The sequence below is a fragment of the Apodemus sylvaticus genome, chromosome 20, assembly GCF_947179515.1.
Source record: "Apodemus sylvaticus chromosome 20, mApoSyl1.1, whole genome shotgun sequence".
Lineage (NCBI taxonomy): Eukaryota > Metazoa > Chordata > Mammalia > Rodentia > Muridae > Apodemus > Apodemus sylvaticus.
In genome coordinates, this window is record NC_067491.1 from 5,422,990 (window position 1) to 5,445,045 (window position 22,056).

At 43.2% G+C, this 22,056-nt stretch overlaps 1 protein-coding gene across 4 annotated transcripts in view; it reads right to left on the reverse strand.

Moving 5' to 3' along the window:
- Positions 1-1,150: 1,150 nt before the first annotated feature.
- Positions 1,151-22,056, reverse strand: part of Nemp1 (nuclear envelope integral membrane protein 1) — a 31,091-nt gene continuing 10,185 nt past the window's right edge. For all 4 annotated transcript variants that reach the window (XM_052165449.1, XM_052165450.1, XM_052165448.1 and 1 more), the window contains 8 exons: positions 14,378-14,499; positions 13,281-13,500; positions 12,020-12,092; positions 9,823-9,916; positions 9,264-9,378; positions 7,716-7,941; positions 6,833-7,006; positions 1,151-6,165 (listed from right to left, as the gene is read on the reverse strand). In XM_052165449.1, coding sequence (XP_052021409.1) covers positions 6,000-6,165; positions 6,833-7,006; positions 7,716-7,941; positions 9,264-9,378; positions 9,823-9,916; positions 12,020-12,092; positions 13,281-13,500; positions 14,378-14,499 — 1,190 coding nt within the window. In that variant the 3' untranslated portion in view covers positions 1,151-5,999. The remainder of the gene's footprint in view (positions 6,166-6,832; positions 7,007-7,715; positions 7,942-9,263; positions 9,379-9,822; positions 9,917-12,019; positions 12,093-13,280; positions 13,501-14,377; positions 14,500-22,056) is intronic.

The following is a 22,056-nucleotide window of genomic DNA, read 5'->3' on the forward strand; positions in this document are numbered from 1 at the left end:
TACCTAGAGGTGTGAACCTATGAGGGAAAACAAGGGAAGGCAGTGGCTAGGTATGGTGGTGTACACTTTTAATCCTGGTACCAGGGAGGCAGAGACAGTTGGAGCCCTCTGAGTTTGAATCCAGTCTGTTTTGCATAGGGGGCTCCAGGCCAGCCAGTGCTGCATAGTAAAACCCTGCTCCTCATCCTACAAAACAAAAATTAGGTAAGACCTGACCAAAACAAACAAACCACAAAAAAAAAAAAAAAAAAAAAAAAAAAGCAAAACAAAACAAAAAAAACCTTAACAAGTGGGTGGCTCTGGGCTTACAATGTATCAGACATCCATGTCCCCTGAGATTTCCAAGCCAGCCACACTAGAGTGCAATGAACAGGTGCAGCACTGTGAACTACTTTCCAAACTAAGGTGAAGCAATCCAGCTACTAGTCTACTCTTCTACAAGATGACTCCTAAAATCATCTTCCTTTGTCTTGGACCCACCTCAGGAACAGGAGGTATGGCTCAGTCGGAAGCATGTGGTTATTAGCAGGGTCCCTGAATATGATCCCCAAACCTGAAATCAGAAACAAGCCTACCCCATACAATGGATGTAAAGGAACTTGATGAGATGCAGGAATGTCTCATGATGTGGTGGCAGTGGTGGTGGGTTATGAAAGTGATTCTGCCAAAACCCAGCCCAGCACCTACACACTTAAACATAGGAACCTTACTGTTTATATCTTACACTCTGAAGCATAAACAAGCAATCCCAGTCCTTTGGTACAGCCTTCTGATAGTTGAGGGCCACCTGATCCCACCAATTCACCAACAAGCCTCCCAGACATAGTAACTGAAGAAGTTCTTCTTTATTGTGCTAGGTGTTACAGTGACTCATGCCTGTGATCCCAGAACTGGAGTTGGGCTAGGAAAATAAATTCACGCCAACACTGGCAACATGACTCTCAAACCTCCCAGGCTCCAAAATACTAAACTATATTCCGGCCGGGGAGTTAGTAAGTGGGCAGGAACAAGCCCAATCACCTGAAGTTGATCCCTGGAAGCCACACGGTGAGAAGAGACTCACACAAGTGTCCACACCATGAACATACTCACACATGTATACACACACACAAAATAAGTATTAAAATACTTTAATTTAAAAAGACTACTATACAGTGTATAAAACTTTATTAAAGTTGGTATTATTTACAAGCTACAGTAGAAATAAAAATCTACACGGCATCGGCTTTTCTTACATAAATGTGGAAGACTCACAGCAAACAGCCATCCCTGAACACTCTGTTCTTCCTGAACATTCCTCAACATGTATTAAGGATAAATGACAAGTATTTTACTAAATAACACTAAGGCATTATCCACAGTCTTAGCTCAGTTTTTCAGGAGTAGTTCCATAGACATGGAAACTGGCCACTGCAGGTTGTAACCGGTTTTAAGGTTCATGTTGGGGACAATCTGTCATGACCAGATGCTCATGCTGCCCGCAAGGTCAAAGCAAATTAATTCACCATTTTCAAGTGAACACCACAAGTGTGAGGAGGAAGCTGGGCTTGGTGGCCCAAGCCTGTAATCCTAGCACTCAGGAGGCTGGGGCGGGACTACTGTGAGTTGTAGGCAAACTTGGGTAATAAATATATTGAATCCCAGGCCAGCCTGGGCTACAGTAGTGCCCTGTTTAAAGTGCCTGCCCCCTTGAGGGGTGAGGAGGATAAGAGCATGTAAAAGAAAAATGGCGCCAGGCAGTAGTGCGCACGCCTGTAATCCCAGCACTTGGGAGGTACAGGCAGGCGGATTTCTGAGTTCAAGGCCAGCTTGGTCTACAATATGAGTTCCAGGACAGCCAGGGCTACACAGAAAAACCCTGTCTCAAAAATAAAAAGAAAAAAAGAAAAAAGAAAAAAGAAAAAAGAAAGAAAAAATGACACACGAAGGGGAGGACACATGTGGCCCAAATCCCCACGTCTGTGTGAGCATCTCTGTCCCTGCTGAGGTCAAAGGGTGTCCAGATGCCTTCCTTATTCCCAGTGGGTTCTAGGGCCTGCCATGTAAGGCACCCAACACTCTATTGTTTCTTTTCCTTCCTATTTTGAAATGGAGGTCCCACTTGTTGCCAACGTCCAACTCAAATGATCCCCTCACCTCAGCCTTCCAAATTCAGGCAGATACTACCTACCATGCCTGACTTCCAAAGCTCCTTTTCCAGGTAGTCACCATCTGGTCTCCCAACAGCAAGAGGGTCCATAATCAAGTCACGAAGACGCCAGTGGGTTACCACAACTGCCTAAGTTCCCCCCAAAGAAATAATTTCTGCTATAAGAATACAAGCAAAAATGTTTGGGCACACTTGTAAAGTACAATGGCTACTGTGTGCTTGACCCTTGGTTTCAGGGCCTAGGTGAGAGCTCAGGAAACTGCCCCTGTCCTCTCCTGCGTTCAGACCAGACTCTTAGCATTCAGACACAGACCATCATCTTGCACCCGAGTTCACAGGAATACTAGAAGGCATTAATTTTGTCTGCATACTTCAACTTGTACCACTCAGTTCAGAAGAGTTGTGGGCACAGCTAAGGACCATTCTAACTCTGGAATCCATTTCAGCACATCTTTCTGGAACAAAACGGTTAAGAACAATTACATAACCCGTTCCCAAACCCTTCATGGGTATCAAGGCCTGAAGGAGGGGGGGGACAGATTCGCTGGCCTATTTGGCTCCTTTTATTCATCAAACCTCAATTGCCCATGCCAAGTAGGGTAGGCTAAAGAGAACATAAAACTGATTCACAGAGAGCTATGCCCTTGACTGGAAGGTAATATGGTAAAATGGAAGAGTGGGACCCAAAGAGCTATCACAGGCAGAATCACCACTGCTGAGAGAACAAGAATGTGGGTGGGGAACTAGCTTTCTTATTTTAGGTAACCAAGTTATCAAAGTTGCTAAACTTTTCCTGGCTTTGATCACTACGTTCTCACGAGGAAAGGAAAACTCTAAACTTTTATGCCGGCTGCCTCTTATGTTCTGTTCCTGCCAATGGGAGTCATGTTTTATGAACTCAGGTCAGAGCCGTTAGGAGCAATAGATTTCCAATACCACTGAGACCCCACATCCTGGAACCAATGTCTGGATTGATGACTGCTGGCATGGCAGCACACAGGGCTCCTATGTCCAGCTCACGCCACTTCTCCCTCGACCCTTGATGAGGTCATTCTGAGGGATGAGACTGAGCTGACTCAAGCAGTGTCTGGGCACGCAGAGGCCAGGCTCAGAAGCCTCCAGCAGAGCCGCACAGGCAGGCAGGGCAAGGATACACAGCATACAAAAGAGGCAGCGTCCGTCCTTCACTGTCTGAAGCAGCTCTCTCTTACCAGGCAGGGTAAGAAAATGAGCGTGCTTTGCTTGCCCCAAATTCAAATACAGTTAAAAAAACATGGCCTTGAAAAGAAATCCGTATTTCACAGGGAGTCAATCCCCAGAAGAGCAAAGTCACTCACAGTGAATTCTCATTAAAGTGAGAATATAAGTCCAAAGCCTCCTCCCTTTGGCAAGCTAGCATCCATCAGGAGAGCTGGGGAAAAGGCACTAAGGTCTCCCAAGACCTACACCACTTGTACAATTGAGTTTACACTAAAATATACTAGGTATAAATTTCTGTAGAGAAGCCTCCAAAATAGTGTATTCTGGAGGCTTTGGTTTTTTAGTGGTGGGCTTTGTTTTTGGGATGCCAGAAACTGAACCCCATCCTGCACCTGTGGGATAGCACTGTCTCTGGGGTGCATTCCCACCCCTTCAGAAGCTTTAAGTGCTTTGAAAAGGGACAATTTTTTACTGTATTCATAATTCACAAAGACAAAAAGGTACCCTGCAGCTCTAACCACAGCGTCTGCTTAGATACTGCTCATTTTTCGTTTCTCCTTTGTCACCTTCTACCAAGTGAGGTAGTTGTCACTTTAGGACAATTTAAGGCTATGGGGAACATTGGTTGAAATAACTAACTGGTCACCTGGAGAGGTGTCTCAGCTGACATTTTGGATGCTAGCAGTAGAGCCCAGGGTCTTCTAAAATTACATGTTGAAAGCGGGTCTGAAGAAGCCCTACGAGCTTCCTGAAAATACCATCTTCCTCCTCGATGATCCTAAGACAATGAGTCTGATGCTGTATTCCTGAGTGAGCACCAACCTCCTTGGCTGAAGGAATTACAAACGTTACATACTTCCTTCAGTGCAGTGGTGAAGATCACAATGAAAGAACCAAGCAAACGGCAGAAACTTGAGAGTCTGTCCCTCATAAAATGATCTGCCAGCTTCTAAGAGATCTGCAAAGGCAAGAAAGGCAAGAGATTCTGAAGCTAAGAGCATCATAGATGCTAACCATCATGGATGCTAACAGTGTCTGATGCCAACAGCTTAATGGGCACCAGAGGCAGCAAGTGCACCTGAAGGTCTGTTCTCTGCTATGTAAAGCGGGGTAGCTACAAACCTAAAATGGTATAGAAAGACACTTAACAGATGGTTGTTTGGGGCTTATAAACGATAGATCTAGAAGCATGCTGGTGGTGAGGGAGGCTGAATGGGTAGAATGGGCATATAAAAAGACAAAGAGAGAAGGTTGATTTTGTTTTGTTGTGGTGCTAGTGACCCAATGAGGGCCTTGCATGCTAAACCAGTAAGCACTCTAACCACTGAGCTACATCCCCATCCCAGGGCCAGTTTCCTGATTGTGGAGTAGTAGCTCAGAAGGTATGTGATCTGACCAGGGGGAGAGGGGTATAAATAAGACTTCTCTGCCTAGCCATATGTAGGAACCAACGTAAAGGGGATATTTGTATATAAGAAAGAAGACATGCCAGCCGGTGGTAGCACACTTGGGAGGTAGAGGCAGGTGGATCTCTGTGAGTTCCAGGCCAGTCTGGTCTGTAGAGCGAGTTCCAGGGCAGCCAGGGCTTTGCAGAGAAACAGTCTCGAAAACCAAAAAAGAAGAAAAAGAGAAGCTTGGCACAGCAGCATAGACTTAAAATCCTAGCAGTTAAAGGCTAAAGTGAGGGACAGCCTGAGGTACATGGCAGGAGATGTGAGGGAACCTCAGTGTTAGGAAGGAGGCAGCGGCAAATCAGAAAATGAGACAAATTCTCAACTGTGCACACTCCACAGGAAAGGGGACATACCATTCCCGAGTGGGAAAAGTCAGTGGTGAGAATCGGCAAGAAAAAAATGCCAATGCTAAATATAATAAAAAGCTTAGGAAACCAAACCCACAGAAAGCCAGGAGACGTTCTCCTAAATACAAGCAAACCAAACATCAGCCTTGTGAGACTTCAAGGCTCACCAGCAGCAGCCCGAGGATCCGTGGAATATCTTACATCAATAGATATCAGGGTCACCCATGGAGTATCTTACATCAATAGATATCGGGGTCAGTAGGGTTTGTACTCTGGAGCACTTATTGGTTCTAGAACTTAAAAAAATACATTTGTTTAAAAAAAAACAAGATAGGAAACAGTCTATTTTTCTTCAATATTTAAGTCTTCAGGATTATTATAAGGATCCACTGAAATAGAAGCAGACAGAAGTAAAAATGGCTCAGACTTACAGGTTCTCTTTAAAGAGGCAGCCTCCCTTTGAATGCATTACTGCACTTAATACTCAGTTTTGAGGGTTTGTCACAGTGACAGAGTCACCAGAATTCAGCAAACTTTCAAATGGCAGCTAGACTGTCATGCCGGCTGTGGGCAAACAATTACTTCAGTAACGGGGAAGTGGGTCAAGCGCTCAAATGTCAGAGCAAGCTGCCACAACACTCACTGCCTCCAACACTCTTTCCTCAAAGAGGACTAGCCTGAGGTACATACCAAAAGTACTGCCAGAGGGTAACCTACTCAGCCCCTCATTCCAGTAGGAACCCCCGCACCTGCTCCAGGCTGTCATAAAAGCCCGGGAGAATGGCATAGCACTGACAACACGGATCACCAGGCATCATACCAGTCCACGTGGGAACAACCGACTGCCAGTTAAGTCAGGAAACTGTTCTGTGTGAAAGTGGGGTACTCGGAGCCCTCCTCCTCTGAGGACAGCTCCTCATCTTGGGTAAAGATGCTCCCTAATCCATACTCCTGTTCGTGAACAGAAACTTCATTTGGCGTGAGGTGAAAAGAACCTTCCACAAAGTCAGCGAATCTGCAAGAGAGAGGGATGTTTGTTAGGAAGTGCATGTCTGTCCTTCCTGAATGGCTTTCAAAGTAACAACCGACTGAAAGGCTTAACATGCTTGTAGTTCACATTATACTGAGTTTAAGAGATTCCTGTCCTTGCTTTGGCAGATACATAGACTGAAGCAAGAAACAGGCAGGAGACAAGGCTGGGGTCATAGGCCACAATGCTGGGCACTCTCATCCTGCCTGGCACTCACTCACTACACTGTCCTTTGTTGTAGTTACGAAGTGCTAAGGTTCCTTGAGTCACCGTACTCCTGATAAGAGGATTGAGTATTACAGTTCTTTGTACCTATAGCCCTATAAACTTTATGTTATGATTTGAAATTGAAACTTCACATACTCTTTTTCTACTCCCAGAGGGGAGCGGGGGTGGGGACTCAGACATTAATGTCAAACTTACAAGGGCCACACTTAAATATGGTACTGAAGTCTTCACAAGTTACTGATATAATCAGAACAATGAGGTAGCTGCCTTGGGGAAAAAGGAAATAGATTACTACTTTCTCTTGACTACTCCTCCTAGGTAAGCAATAATCAAAGGGCAGAATATAACATGATTATCTAGAAGTATGATCTGTCAGAATCAAGGTCATTAACTACCCATAAATACTTGGCTTATCAGAGTTTACCTTTTTGGAGACTGAATTCGAGATATGGTCTTCCAGGCAGAGCACTCCGGACTGTTACAAAATTCTCGGAGTTCCTGTAAAGCCTTTTGGGTCTCCACCTCTCCTTGTATCCGATACTCTTCTTCTGTCAGGAGGCGAGGGGGGACAGGCTTTTCTGCTGCCTTACACATCCTTCTGTACTCACCAAAATAACACCATGAGTCATTAATCAGTATGCACACCGTCCTTACGTTCACTTGTCTCAGGAGACAACCACACACAGATAGACCCAGCAGCGACAGTCATCGCCCACCTTTCTTCCACACACCTTTCATTACAGTGGACTCCTATCACGCCAAACATGAGCGAAAAGCCAGAGTAGTCAAACTCACTTATTTTCAAATAAATGACAAACAATTTATTTTCCAATAAGTGGAAAAATAACAAAATGATGTTATACTTTTGTGGTTCATGACCTCAGCTCCCCAAACTGAGGGTACTGATTTGATTATGTGCAATGGAATAGCCACTGACCATTCCAGAATCCAGGGACATACCATATTTACTTTTGCAAAGAATATCATGCTCTGAATTACATCTTAAATAAGATTAAGGTTTTTAGAGCAACCCAACAGTCAGTGTGACAGGATCTGAAATCTGTGTACAAACCAAACCAAACACCGATATAATTTGCACCACCTAGTGGTAACAGGAACACATGACACTTTACTGGATGCTTTTATTTTATAAAAAAGGAAAAAAGTAGTATCTCAACATAGAAAAGAACAAGTGTGGAAGCAGGTGACGCCCACTTACAGAGGTTCCCAAGGCAAAGCTCAGCATCCTCTCGCTGCAAGTGCATCCCACACCCCACACGTCAACATTCGCCCTGCCTGCTAGTCACCTGTAGGTGCTGCACAGCCAGTGGACAGGGTACTCCAGGTTCTTAGTACACAGTGCAATGACGATGAGAGCAAAGGCAACATGTGGGATCTGAATGCCGGAGTACATGAACCCCAGGCCCAGCAGCTGCAGCGTCCAGGTCAGCAGGTTGATGCTCCGTTCATTTTCCAGGGGCCCATACTTGTAGCACACTGCAAAACTCATGAATCCAACTGTGAGGATGTAGCCTATGGGAAGAGGCACCACAAGACACTGGGTGGAGAGCAGTGAGAAGTGAACCAGGAAATTAGACACATCTGCACTTACTACTCACCTGTTCTGAATTCTCGGAAAATGCATTTTCCTTACTGTTCTTCATGTACATACATGTATCACACTCACTGTTCTTCATGGAAAATACATTTTCCTTACTGTTCTTCACATACATACATGTATCATTCTTATGCGTTTTGTCACAAGTTTATTTACTCAAGTAACAAAGGGGTTGAGAAGTGGCTCACAGGTTAAGGGTGCTCAGTGATCTTGAGAGGACCCCTGTTCCCTCCCAGCATGCACATGGGCAGCTCATGACTACCTATAACTCCAGCTCCAGTGGATGACTCTATAGGTACCGCATTCAAGTGTACACTCCCCCACACATATAATTAAAAACTAAATCTTTGTTGGTGGTGGTGGTGGTGGTTTTCTGAGACAGTGTTTCTTTTTGTAGCCGTGGCTATCCTTGAACCCTCTGTAGATCAGGCTGGCCTCCAACTCACAGAGATCCACCTACCTGTCTTTGTCTCCCAAGTACTAGAACAGTATACACCATCACGGCTTGGCAAAACTCTTTCTTAAACGTTACATGCTGAACATTTGTAAAATAGTCTATTTTAATCCCCAAATATAAATATTAATGTTCTCAAATAATAAATTGAGTTCCTATCAAGAGAAAAAAGCTTTATCTATGTGACCAAAGGACTTTCACTGTATACAAAATTCACTGCACTTCTTAAGGTTCTCACGCATATTTAAATTAACATTAATAAAGCCAATTTAAAAGTTTTTAAATTTTGCTTAAAACACCAGCAATTTTGAGTTTTGACCTTATCAACAGTATCTGAGTTCAGATGATGTTAAGGTGACAGACAGTGTTATTAAAAATAAGTAGAAAACCAGGTAGTAGTGGCACTCGCCTTTAATCCCAGCACTCTGGAGGCCGAGACCGGTGAATCTCTGTCAGTTTGAGACCAGCATGGGTCTACAGAGTAAGTTCCAGGATAGCTAGCTCTATGCAGAGAAACCCTACTAAAGGGGTTCTAGAAAGGGGGGAGGGGAAGGAAAGGGACAGGAGGGGAGAGGAGGAGAGGGGAGGGGAGGGGAGGGGAGGGGAGAGGAGAGGAGAGGAGAGGAGAGAGAAAAAAACTCGAAAATTATAGTTTCTACATGTTAATCAAATGCTATTAGCAACTCCTTGTTAGCAGGTAGCATCTTCTCATAATCAAATTAACCAAATTAAACAAACAGCCTGTAAACACACACAAAGGAAAGCTACAACAGCAATACTTACTTAGAAGATAATGCCAATAACACTTCCATATCTCTTGTAAATTCTTAAAAACTAGCTGAATGAGGTACAGAGAAAAGGACCAGCCTCCTACCAGGATGACGTAAATGGGACTTCTCTAGACAAAGTAGAAATGAAAGCAAAAGTTACAAAGCAAAAGTTACAAGGCTTTTATATCAGAAGTAAAAGACAATTTTTTTCTTACAACTCAACTTACTTAAAATGCATAAAAACTTATCTCTTAAAAAGATGTGCTTTATTACCTAAAAAGGTACAGTCTGCAAGGAACACCAAGATGAGATGCTAAACAACTGAAAAGCCTGGCTATGCATTAGAAACAAAGTGGCTTTCAGTTCCCACTGAGCACATGATTTCAATAGAGTTTGTATGTAATCAGACTTTAGGTCTGCCATGCAAGTGCTTTTCAGAATCAAAGAACAGGAAGGTTGCTGATTCATCGGCCAGCAACGCAAATGTTCAGTGCTCTAAGACTACTCCGGAAGACAATCCAACCCTCCAGCTATCCGGGGTCATCCTAAACACTTCGGAGAGATCTACTTACCTTGGGCATAAACTTAGAGATCATAAAAATGACAATTAAGAGAGAGGCCACGATTCCCACGCTCATCCCAGTGGAATAATAGAAAATTTGACTCCTGCAGAGAAAACATTTTACTTGACTACGTACTGCCATTGGTCACACAACACACTGGTGAAATCACAAGTGCCCTAGCTGAAGTTTCAAGATGAGAGGAGACACTGCCTGGTACTGAAGACTACAGAAATGTAGACTGACATAGTAGTTGATAGATTATAAAGGTTAGTGTCGATGAAATCTTCTTAAATCTCACTCCTGTACCCATCTCTGTCCAAATCCACTGTATGCCACAGACACAGGGTATAGAAAAATCAAGTTGAAACTGGACTGGAACTTCCTTCCTGCTGGGCGGCCTTCACAGAGGTGGCATGGGGGGCAGCATGGGCTCCACAGGAGCCCGTCTCACTCACAGCCTCTGTGCAGGACACTGACCGGCCACACCACACCGCTGAGTGCACCACAGGAGTGCACTGAAGACTGCTGTAGGAGTGACCAGCCACTCGAGGGCTGGACTCGATGCCCACTCCATGGGAGAGAACTCAAATGTGCTGCTAGAACACTGTCAAAAGCCCATGGCTGGGGAGTCTGTGGGCCCAAGTGGGAGAGCTATGGCTGCATGTCTGCTAAATGGAACCAATGTGCTGTTAAGTCACCTTCTCTGGAATTCCTGTGCAGTGGCCAGTGATGACTACAGAGATTTACAACTGGTCAAAGTACCAAGAATAAATGACTTTTGAATGTCCAGCCAGAAATGGGGTATATGTATCATTCCCTTCAAGGCTCAGGGAACATCATGGAAGGGGTTCAAAGAATGAATAACTGAGAGGAGGAGGAGGAAGCATGGTATGAAGCCAGGCCTGACACACATGGGAAGTATGGTGTGAAGCCAGGCCAGGCCTGACACACATGGGAAGTGTGGTGTGAACCCAGGCCAGGCCTGACACATATGGGAAGTGTGGTGTGAACCCAGGCCAGGCCTAACATACATGGGAAGCATGATATGAATCATCATCCTTTTAGTAGCTCAGGGTCATCCACTTCCTTCTCTACACAGATCCCTAAGCCTTGCAGGGAGGATTCCATTCAGACAGCCCACTTAGGGATGCATGCTCTGAAGTCTCTGACTCTCCTGTGTGGGTCTCTGGATGAACTACCATGTGCTTCAAGAAGCTTCTCTGCTGGGCACAGGTTCATGCCCAGGAGTAGCTGGCCAATACAAAATGGACTCGGGAGTGGAGGTTTGGTTGTTGTTGTTCTGTTCTTTGGGGGTTTTGTTACGTTGCTGTTGTTGCTGACTCTCATTAGAAGTCATTTTACTGCTACTTTTTTTTAACAGAGCTGAAGTAGGTTTCCCCATAGGACCTGTGACTTCACGAGTCTCAGGTCCTTGACTGCTTCAGCAGTGGCAGGGAAGAATCTTTAGTGGCTTCTATGTAAGTGCATGCCAGCTTTACACATTATAGCTAGCAGGTTTCTACAAGAAGGAAATGGCTAGGAATTGATGTTTGACTCCTTGTGTATAAACAGAATGAAACTCATCAAGTGTAGTTTGGCAGCAATTTCAGTGAATAAATATCCTCAATAATATTACTTCTAACTTGACAGTCAACTGAAGAGTCTTAGGTAACTCTGATGGAGCTTCCTAATGAGAAAATGCATTGACCAACAATCATATTCAAATCAGAGGGGAAAACCACTCTATTTTTAAAATATCCAAGCAGAGCCAGAGAGGAGGCTGAGTGGTTTCAAGTGCTAGTTGTTCTTCCAGAGGGTCTGAGTGCTGTCCCAAGCCCCATGTTGGACTACTCACAACTGCCTCTAACTCCAGGTCCAGGGAATCTAAGGCCCTCTCTGGCCTCTGCAAACAGCACATGCACAGGGACAGAGACACACAGATCACACATAAATTTCAAAAAAAAACCTGGATATGATGGCACATGCCTTTAATGCCATCATTTGGGAGGAAGAGGTGGATGGAGTTTGTAGTCAGCCTGGCCTACAGTATAGTGAGACCCTGTCTCAAAATGACAAATATTTATATTATCCAAAATAAAAATCTTAAAAATATCCAAGCAGGCAACATGTAAGCCACATGGATGCTGAGCAAGAGAATGGCAACTCTTCTAATTCCTATAGACAGTTCTGTCCAGTCCATACCCACCTGCTCAACAAGTCTCCACAAAAAAACAGTGTCAGTCCAAGGAGGAAAACAAGAAAGAGTTTGGGGTCAAATCCTGAAACAAAACATTCATTTATTTAATAGAAGAATCCATTAAAGGTATTATAAAAGATGTCATTGTTATTATTGGTCAACTTAAGTAAAGCAAATAGCTCAACTAAATGGCAGCGAAGATATACCACACAAATTCTGATACCGTTCCATAGAAAAAAACATAATTAGGTTTCTGTCTAGTCTGTACTTTCCTGGGGATTTTATCCCTATTCTGGCTTCCTCAATCAGCTACATACTATGCCGTCATCTTTATGCTGTTGCTCAGAAGGGGTCCCTGTCATTTGTGTCAGAACCTTACATCACTTACAGGCAGGGTCTGAGACACAGGCCTTGTGTCTTCCATGTAGCGTTTTACTTGCTCAGCCATACATCCTACTTTGCTTCCTATACAGCACTGTGCTAAAAAGTCTACCTGTTAAACATATCCCATTCAGGACCTGGAGGCCTAAGCACTCAGGCCTGGAGACCTGGTGAGCCCATGGCTTTCACATTCAAAATTTGAGTGCAAGGCAGGCCTAGAAATGAACAGGAGGTGGAGGGATTAATAAATACAGAAGGAACACCCAAAGGCAGTTTAGCCCTCCATGGCCACAGAGCCAGCTGTACCACGGCTTCCTGGAAGGGCCTAACCTCTCTGTAGCAAAGCCCACAGCACACGAGCCCCAAGCAGAACCAAGTCAGGATCTACCTCCTCTAAAACTTCCTCAGATGCCCTCAGAGAAGAAAAAACTGTTTCCGAGGTCCAGTAAATAAGCCTTATAGTAGTCTTAATCTTTAAATTATGATTCTACAAGCACTATTTTATGAGTTACTAAGTTTATACTGTTTAGCTTTCCTGACTTCAAATACAGGCTGTATGGAATAGTACAACTACTTTTGTCGAGAAGTCTCCAGAAAGCACGAATAAACTCTCTTATTGACTCCAAGTACTTGCTGTATCAGCTCAAGACACGCCCGGTTCTAGGCCCTGAGTTACTAAAGGAGACTCTTAATTTCTTAATCCTAGGCCTAAAGACTCTTATGTGGAGTGGAGTCTCCATAAGCTGTTGAGGGCCATGATACAGTCGAGATTATAATCACAAACAAAATGGAACTGTCCCGGGCAGACCTCTCTGTCTTACTTATTGTACCCTCCAAAGCTCTGTCCCCTCACTACAGAATCCACCAGAGAAACAGAGGTGAGACTTACTCCGGGTCACAATGACACTGTACTTGGTGTCCTTCTCTATAGTCTCAACCTTGAGGCAGGTTTTTGTGCTGTACAGACCCACGTTAACATAGGTGTCATTCAATTTCTCTTTTAAAAAAGAAGAAAAAAAGTTCCAGATACTAAACTGCTCTAGTTCCTTTAGCTTCTCCTCATTGTCCACCTGGGTAACTCGGACCAATTTGGAACTATTTACGCGAACCTGTAACACAAATGACATTAAGATGAAAAAGTAGGAAATTTTCATAAACATAATTAAAAAAAAAACACCCTTAAACAGCTAATGAGCAATGTACCATTTCACACAAAGCTTAGCACAAACACAGATGCAATAGCAAAAACATAATTTGGCAAATGATGCTCCTCTGATAGAAGCAGCTGCTACAATCTTTTGTTATCATGGTCTGAATCTACTATTAAGCCAGAAGAAGGGGGAGGGGAAAGTTCCCAAGCAGAAAGACTTATCAATACAGCTATTTATGAGATCATACAAAGCAAGGATCAGGAATATTAAGAAAATTGCCAGTCATAAACAGCCCCAGAAAACTGAAAATGTCTCTCATAATGACAGGCTGAGCATTCAACGCACTGTCACAAGTCACTGATTATGGATAAACGTTGGTTATAATGTGCCCCAGAAACAGTGTGAATTTTGTATCAGAAAATAAAGACTCTTAAAAACCCCACAGGTCCAGCTCTTGTGTGGTTAGTATGGACAGAAAGCACCTTTATCAGTGTTTGTATGGACAACAGCATCTTCAATCACTATCACAGCTAGAGTCTCTTGCTTGCTGGGTGACTTAACTGTGTTATGAAATAAAAGAGCCCAAAATCATTTTACCCAGAGGAAACTTCTCTCACTGAATCAAAATAGAATGGGAACCACAGGACAAGAGTTCAGACAGGCACACCAGATTCCTGCCAAAGTAGGCACAGACATTTCAAAAGAGGCATGAGTGTGCAGACTCCACAAGGGAGGAAGCCAACACAAGGAAGAAGGAAGAGCATTTACCTCAGGATCATAGGACTCTAAGCTGGTAAAGGGAGCTGAGATGCCCAGAGGTGGGGCTTCTAATTACCTGTATCCGTGTCCATATATCATGCCACTTTGGGATAAGCACATTTTTATAACAGAATTGTTGACTGGAATTCATATCAACTTGGGATTCCTGAAGCATGACCACATTTACATCAATTTCAGCTTTAGGCAAAAAGGGAAACAAGAATTAAGTATAACATAACATAACAAGTCTTAACTATAACTCCTTTTATTAAAGGAAATAAACTGACCACTTTGTTAAAACTTATGCTTAAAATATTAACCAGACCAAAAACCAAACCAAACCAAACCAAACCAAACCAAACAAAACAAAAAAAAAGAATAAGGCAGTTTTATCTGTCTAATTTACATGTGTGCACACACTTGCTCACATGGGTACTTGTTTAGGACTAACTGTAGGATATCAAACATGCTAAACATATGGTCACTGGGTTACACTGGGTTACAGTCTCAACCTTATTATTATTTAACTATTACAGGCAATTAACATTACATTAATACAGAATAAATAATAAAAGCTACTTCTTGGGTGCTGGAGAAAAAGCTCAGCAGTTAAGAGCACTGGCTGCTCTTCCAGAGGTCCTGAGTTCAATTCCAAGAAACCACATGGTGGCTTACAACCATCTGTAGTGGGGTCTCATGCCCCCTTCTGGTGTGTCTGAAGACAGCAACAGTATACTCACATACATAAAATAAAAATAAATATCTTTAAAAAATTTACAAGAAATCACTCTTATACCTTCCCACACCCAACCTAGCTTTCTTTGACACAAACTTTTTTTAAAGATTTATTTATTTAATTTATGTTAGTACACTGCTGCTGTCTTCAGACACACCAGAAGAGGGCATCTGATCCCATTACAGATGGTTGTGAGCCACCATGTGGTTGCTGGGATTTGAACTCAGGACCTTTGGAAGAGCAGTCGGTGCTCTTAACCACTGAGCCATCGCTCCAGTCCCCTGACACAAACATTTAAGTAACATTTTTCTTTGTTGTATTAGAGATTAAACCCAAAACTTTTATTTCTTCATTGGTTTTTTGAATTATGCAGAGATTTTTACATTTTGGGGGGGGGGGGTGAGGGAGGTATGGGTGTGCAGACATTGGGTTGTCCCCAGGTGTGTCTACCCCTGGTCACCAAGCTTGACAGCAGGTACCTTTACTATCTAAGCTATCTCCAAAACCCTATGCAGAATATTTATTGAATAAAAGTACAAATTTAATTATCAATGTGGTTTTTTTGTGTCAGGTAGATAGATTTAAATAAATAAATCCTTAATCCTCAGGCAGGCTTGGTGGCGTGTGCCTTTAATCTCAGCAGTCAGGAGGCAAAGGTAGGCAGGGATCTCTCTGAGCTAGCCTGATCTATAGATTGAATTTGAGTTCCAGGACAGCCAGAGCTGTTACACAGAGAAACCCTGTTTCCTCCTCCTACCCCCCCCCCATAAAAAAATAGAAAAGGAAAAAAATCCTCAACTAAATCCAAGTCAAAGTTATCCACACCAAAAGCATTACTGAGCTGGGCACAGTGGTACACACCTTTAATCACAGCACTCAGGAGGGAAAAGCAGGCTGATCCCTGTGAGTTTGAGGCCAGCCTGATCTACAGAGTGAGTTTCAGGACAGCCAGGGCCACAGAGAGAAACCCTGTCTCAAACAAACCCAAACCACACCTGAAAGCATCAATGCCCATCTTATTTTTAGTTTACTTTGGTGGGGGGGGGGGGGGCAACCACAGTATGAGTGTGGAGACCAGAGGACAACTGTCAGGAGTCAGTTCTCTTTTTCCACCACATGCGTCTTAGGTATTCAATTCAGGGTATCAGACTTGATAGGCAAGCACCTTTATCCACTGAGCCATCCTGGCAGTTAAAATTATTTTAAAGTGAAACTAAGACCTTTTGTTGTTGTTGGGTTTTGTTTTGTGGTGAGGACCCAACCCAGGACTTTCTTTGTACATGGTAAGCAAGCATTCTATCACTGAGAGACAGCCCCATCACCTGACTAAGACTAACTTTAAAGTTATATTTAACTGTAAGCCTAAGTTCGAGCAAAATATAGAAGACATGGGTATAACTCTCCATGGCTTTGGATTAGATGGTTTCTTAAGTAGGATCCTAAAATATGCAGAAGTCAAAAAGAAATCCCTAAAGCAGACTTCAAGAAATATAAAACCACTGCTTCCTATCAGCTCCAGAACAGAGAGAAGAAAGGAGATGGCATGGGTGAAGGGGCTGAGCCAGTAAAGCAAGCTCTCCTTGCCTTGCAGGCTCAAGGATCTTAGCTAGATCCTAGAACCATGGTGAAAGGTCAGTGTTGTGCCTCATAGTCTCAGCTTGTGGGGAAGAGAGACAACAGGAGGCACCCAGCCAGCCACAGGCACGTTAGCCTGACTGACGAGTTCAGGCCACTGAGAGACCCTGACTCAAGGAGAGGGACACTGTTCCTAAAGATGACACTTGAGTAGCCGGGCGGTGGTGGCTCACGCCTGTAATCCCAGCACTCTGGGAGGCAGAGGCAGGCGGATCTCTAAATTCGAGGCCAGCCTGGTCTACAAAGTGAGTTCCAGGACAGCCAGGGCTACACAGAGAAACCCTGTCTTGAAAAAAAAAAACCAAAAATCCAAAAAAAAAAAAAAAAAAAAAAGATGACACTTGAGGTTGCCCTCTATCCTCCACATAGACTCACACACATACATATAACACACATACATTTGTGCCTACACACATGCATGCATCCACACATACATATGCATGTATAAAACTTACAGAGGCCAATACTTCTGTAATGCAAAGAACACAAAAAACATAAAAAGACCTCAGGAAACAGGAAGAAACATTCTCCAATCACACACCTGACAATAAAAAATAGCTGGAATACATATACAACCATGACAACAATAACCTCTCCTCCCCACCCCTTTCTGAGCCAGTCTCATCACACTGGCCTCAAACCTGCTATATAGCTTAAGATGACCTTGAATTCCAGAATTTTCTGCCTCTGCGTCCCAGGGATTACAATTATATGCCACCATGCCCAGGTCCAACCCAGCTCTTTTAACAAACAAAAGATATGAGTAGATATTTCTCCAAAGAAAATACATACATAAATGTACATGACAAATGGGCTCAAATCATTAAAGAAATAGAAACCACAGCCACAATAAAACACTTCACACCTACTAGAATGGCTACAATCAAACAAATGCTTGGAGCTGGGCATGGGGGCTTATGTAGTTAGTTAATCCTAGCATGTAGAAGGTAGAAAGTGGATGCCCCTGAGCTGGAGGCCAGACTGTACTACAGAGCCAGTTCCAGGCCAGCCAGGACTGCAGAGTGAGTCCCTGTCTAAGAGACAAAAGCTTAGGGCCAGAGACGGTCAGCAGACAAGAGGAGCTGCTGCCCCGTGTGACGAGCTGTACTTGGTCTTCAGGGCCCACAGGATAGAAGGTGAGGAGCACTGTCCTCTCCATACACACTGCAGCGTACACAACACACATAATATAAATGATTTTAATTTTTTTTTTTGTTTTAAGAAAATCAGTAATGGCTGGGTGGTGGTGGCGCACGCCTGTAATCCCAGCACTCTGGGAGGCAGAGGCAGGCAGATTTCTGAGTTCAAGGCCAGCTTGGTCTACAGAGTGAGTTCCAGGACAGCCAGAGCTATACAGAGAAAGCCTGTCTCGAAAAAACCAAATCCAAAAAACAAAAACAACAAAAAAAAAAACCCCAACAAAAAAAAAAAAAAGAAGAAGAAAGAAAGAAAGAAAGAAAAAGAAATTCAGTAATGGGGCTGGAGAAATGGCTCAGTGATCAAAAAGCACTGACTGCTCCTCCAGAGGTCCTGAGTTCAATTCCCAGCAACCACATGGTGGCTCACAACCATCTGTAATGAAATCTGACGTCCTCTTCTGGTGTGTCTGATGACAGCTACAGTGTACAGTCAAATTCCCAGCAACTACATGATGGCTCACAACCATCAGTACTGCCACAGTGTACTCATATACATTAAATAAATCTTTTTAAAAAATAAAAGCTTTTAAATTAAAAACTAAAATATTGACACATGCTATAAACTGACAAACCTTAAAAATGTTACATTGTGTGGAAGAAGCCACAAGAAGAAAATGACAGATCAATTTATATAAAATATCTGGAAGGAGTGAATGCCATGGTAAGAAATGGATTGAGTGGCTGACAGGGACGGGATGGAGAGAAGACAGGAACTGGAGACTAACAGTCACAATAATGGCACAACACTGTGAAAATACTAAACCCCACCAAATGGCATTTATAAATTAAATCTCAATTTTAAAAGAGCAGGCCTCACATATGACATCAAAACGGAAAGACTAAGTATACACAGTGCGGAGGAGCAGGGTGGGCTGGAGAACAAACGACAGTCGTCTGAGAATATGCAGAGACCTAACCCTGAGGGCTAACAAAAACACCTTAGGTCAGATTAGGGTGATTGTTCCTCACTGTGGGGTTCAATCCTATAGTAATGTGAATTTCCTCTAAAAGATTCCTTCTAAAGAAAAAAAATATGGTTTTTTGTTTGTTTAATTCCTGTTGAATGGCTGGAGAAATGACTTAGCAGCTAAGACTGCTTACTGCTCCTCTACAAGATCTGAGTTCAGTTCCTAGCATCTGTGTGGAGCAGCTGACAACCACTTTTAACTCCAGCCCCAGGGGATCCCATCATTCTCTTCTGGCTTCTAAGGACACCCACACACACCCACCCACACACACACACACACTCATAGACATAAATTAAAAACACCAATTTGCCAGGCAGTGGTGGCGCACGCCTATAATCCCAGCACTTGGGAGGCAGAGGCAGGCAGATTTCTGAGTTCATGACCAGCCCTGGTCTACAGAGTGAGTTCCAGGACAGCCAGGGCTAGAGAAAGCCTGTCTCAAAAAAAAAAAAAAAAAAAAAAAAAAAAAAAAAAACCTCTATTGATATTTATCTCCCGAGCAAGTTCATAAATATTTTATTTATTTATTTATATATATATATATATATATATATATCATAAATAGAAAAAGTACTTAATAAATACAGATCAAGGCATTGCTTCCTTTGAAAGAGAAAAAGCAGGCTAGAGAAGATAGCTAAGGCAGTAAAGTGCTTTCCATGCAAGCATGAAGGCCAGAGTTCAGCCGGGCGGTGGTGGCACACGCCTGTAACCCCAGCACTCTGGGAGGCAGAGGCAGGCAGATTTGAGTTCGAGGCCAGCCTGGTCTACAGAGTGAGTTCCAGGACAGTCAGGGCTACACAGAGAAACCCTGTCTCCAAAAACCAAAAAATCTAATTTTCTGAGCCAGGCAGTGGTGGCACATGCCTTTAATCTTAGTACTCAGGAGGCAGAGGCAGGCAGACCTCTTTAAATTCAAGGCCAGTCAGGTCTACAGAGCTAGTTCCAGGGCAGCCAGAATGATACAAAATAACAACAACAAAACGGTCTTAAAAAAAAAAAAAAAAAAAAACACAACCTAGTTGTCTTTTCCTTAATTCTATACTATTCATGGGAAAGAATTTAAAACAAACTTTTTTCAGTTAGTAACCTCCAACAGAAATCCCCACCTGGGCCAGCCACATATGCTTGACAATGTATTAATGCAAGACATACTGCCATACAGCCAGGGAGGGTGTTCTGTGGAAACAACTAGAACTCTATAGATTTGCTTTAAATTGTGTGTCTGTGTATCTGTGTATCAGTGTGCGCATACTCTAGGAATCTCCTTCAAAGGAGCCAGATTGTGAGCCACTCGATGTGGGTACTGGGAATCAAAACTCAGGTCCTCTCCAGGAGCAATGCACACTCAGACCAACACCCTCCAGCCCCTTCTAACTCTTAAATAGCCTCAACTCACTTCTGTCAAGAGTAATCCAGTTCCTCAGAAGCCTCGTCAACAACTAGCATCTAAGATTATTCAGTAATGTGTCCCTGCAAGCATGTGCCACTGTACTCGTATGCAGGCAGGCGAAAGGGCACCACCACATGTGTGGGGAAGTCAGAGAACTGGTAGGCGGTTGTTCAAGGTTTCTCCCCTACCATGTGAATTCCAGGGATCAAACTCAGATTCTCAGGCTTGGCATCAGGCACCTGAGCCCCTGCCACCCAAACTGCCATCTTTCCAGGCTCCAATAGATAGATCCACATCTATGACCATGGAGATAGATGGCCCTCGTTACACTCAGTGAGTCATGAGTTTAAACAAAAAGATATGAATGGGGAAAGGACCAGCAGAGACCAGAAGGAGCTGAGCAGGGCTGGGCAAGGCAGAGCAGGGGCCTGGGTAATGGTAATCAGAATAGACTATACACATGTATGGATTTGTCAAAGAAAAAATTAATAAAAGTATTTTAAGGCCTGGAGAGATAGCTCAGTAGTTAAGAGCACTGACTGCTATTCTAGGGGTCCTGAGTTCAATTCCCAGCAAACAGATGGTGGCTCACATCCATCTGTAATGGGATCTGATGCCTTCTTCTGGTATGTGTAAAGACAGTTACTCATATAAATAAATCTTTTAAAAAAAAAGCATATTAAAACCTAGCATCTTCAGTCAGCAGGTTTACCACATGCTGGGACAAATGACCGATTTAAAAAATAAAATCCATCCAGATCCTCACCTCATACCAAAACAAATTATAAATAAAAAATAAAGAGGCAGGGCTATCTAGTAAGACCCTGGTTTTTAAAAAAAAAGTCTAGAATCATATTTCAGTGGTAGAGCACTAACACTGCATGTTTGAGGCCCTAGGTTCAATTCCCAGCACAGCTACTAATAATTAGTAAAATAAAAATGTATTTAAAAACTTATCCTCTAAAAAAAAATCAATTCAACTTTACAGATCTCTTTATCTTATTATCATTATTGTATGTGTATATGTTGTGTGTGTATGATATGTGTTCATGTGTGTGCCCACCCTGGCAACTATAGGGAGTCAGATATCTCCTATTATAGGTTTCATGGATCTAACTCCAGTCACCAGATTTGTGTGGCAAGTCTTGTTTACCCACAGAATGATCTCACTGGCCTGGAAATCTCTTAAGTATAAATCCAAATAATGAAACCAAATAACCACATATAAAGTATAAAGGCGGGCAGGGGCTGGAGACATGGCTCAGAGGTTAGGAGCATTTGCAACTCTTACAAAAGAATCCAGGCCCATTCCCAACACCATCTATCCATCTGTAACTCCAGTTTCAGGAAATCTGACACCTTCTGCTGACTGGTATAGGCACCAAGCACACATATCTGCACACAGGCAAAAGACACACACAAAATAAAACAAAAAAAAAATTTAAAGAGGGGAGGAAATAAGCTCTAAATTTATCTTGAAATTATATAAACATTCTCATAAATAACAGTTATAGTGCTGGTGTGGGTCAAGTCCCAGATTTGCTTTTTAGCACCGCAAAATATATGTGTATGTATGTATGTGTTTTGTGTCTTAGAGTGTCACAAAATTGCTCTTGACAGCGGACACTCACACAACCAGGTCAGCATTCTGACTTGTTCCTGGAGATGAGTTTTCGCCAAATTAGGAAGCCCCTGAGCCTCCCCCCCCAGAAGAAATGTTGGAATCTTTGGTGATGCTTGTAACCCCAGCCTCCTGGAGGAAGAAGCAAGGGGACTCTGAGTTACAGGTCAGCCATAGTTACACAGCGAGTTCCAAAGCAGTCT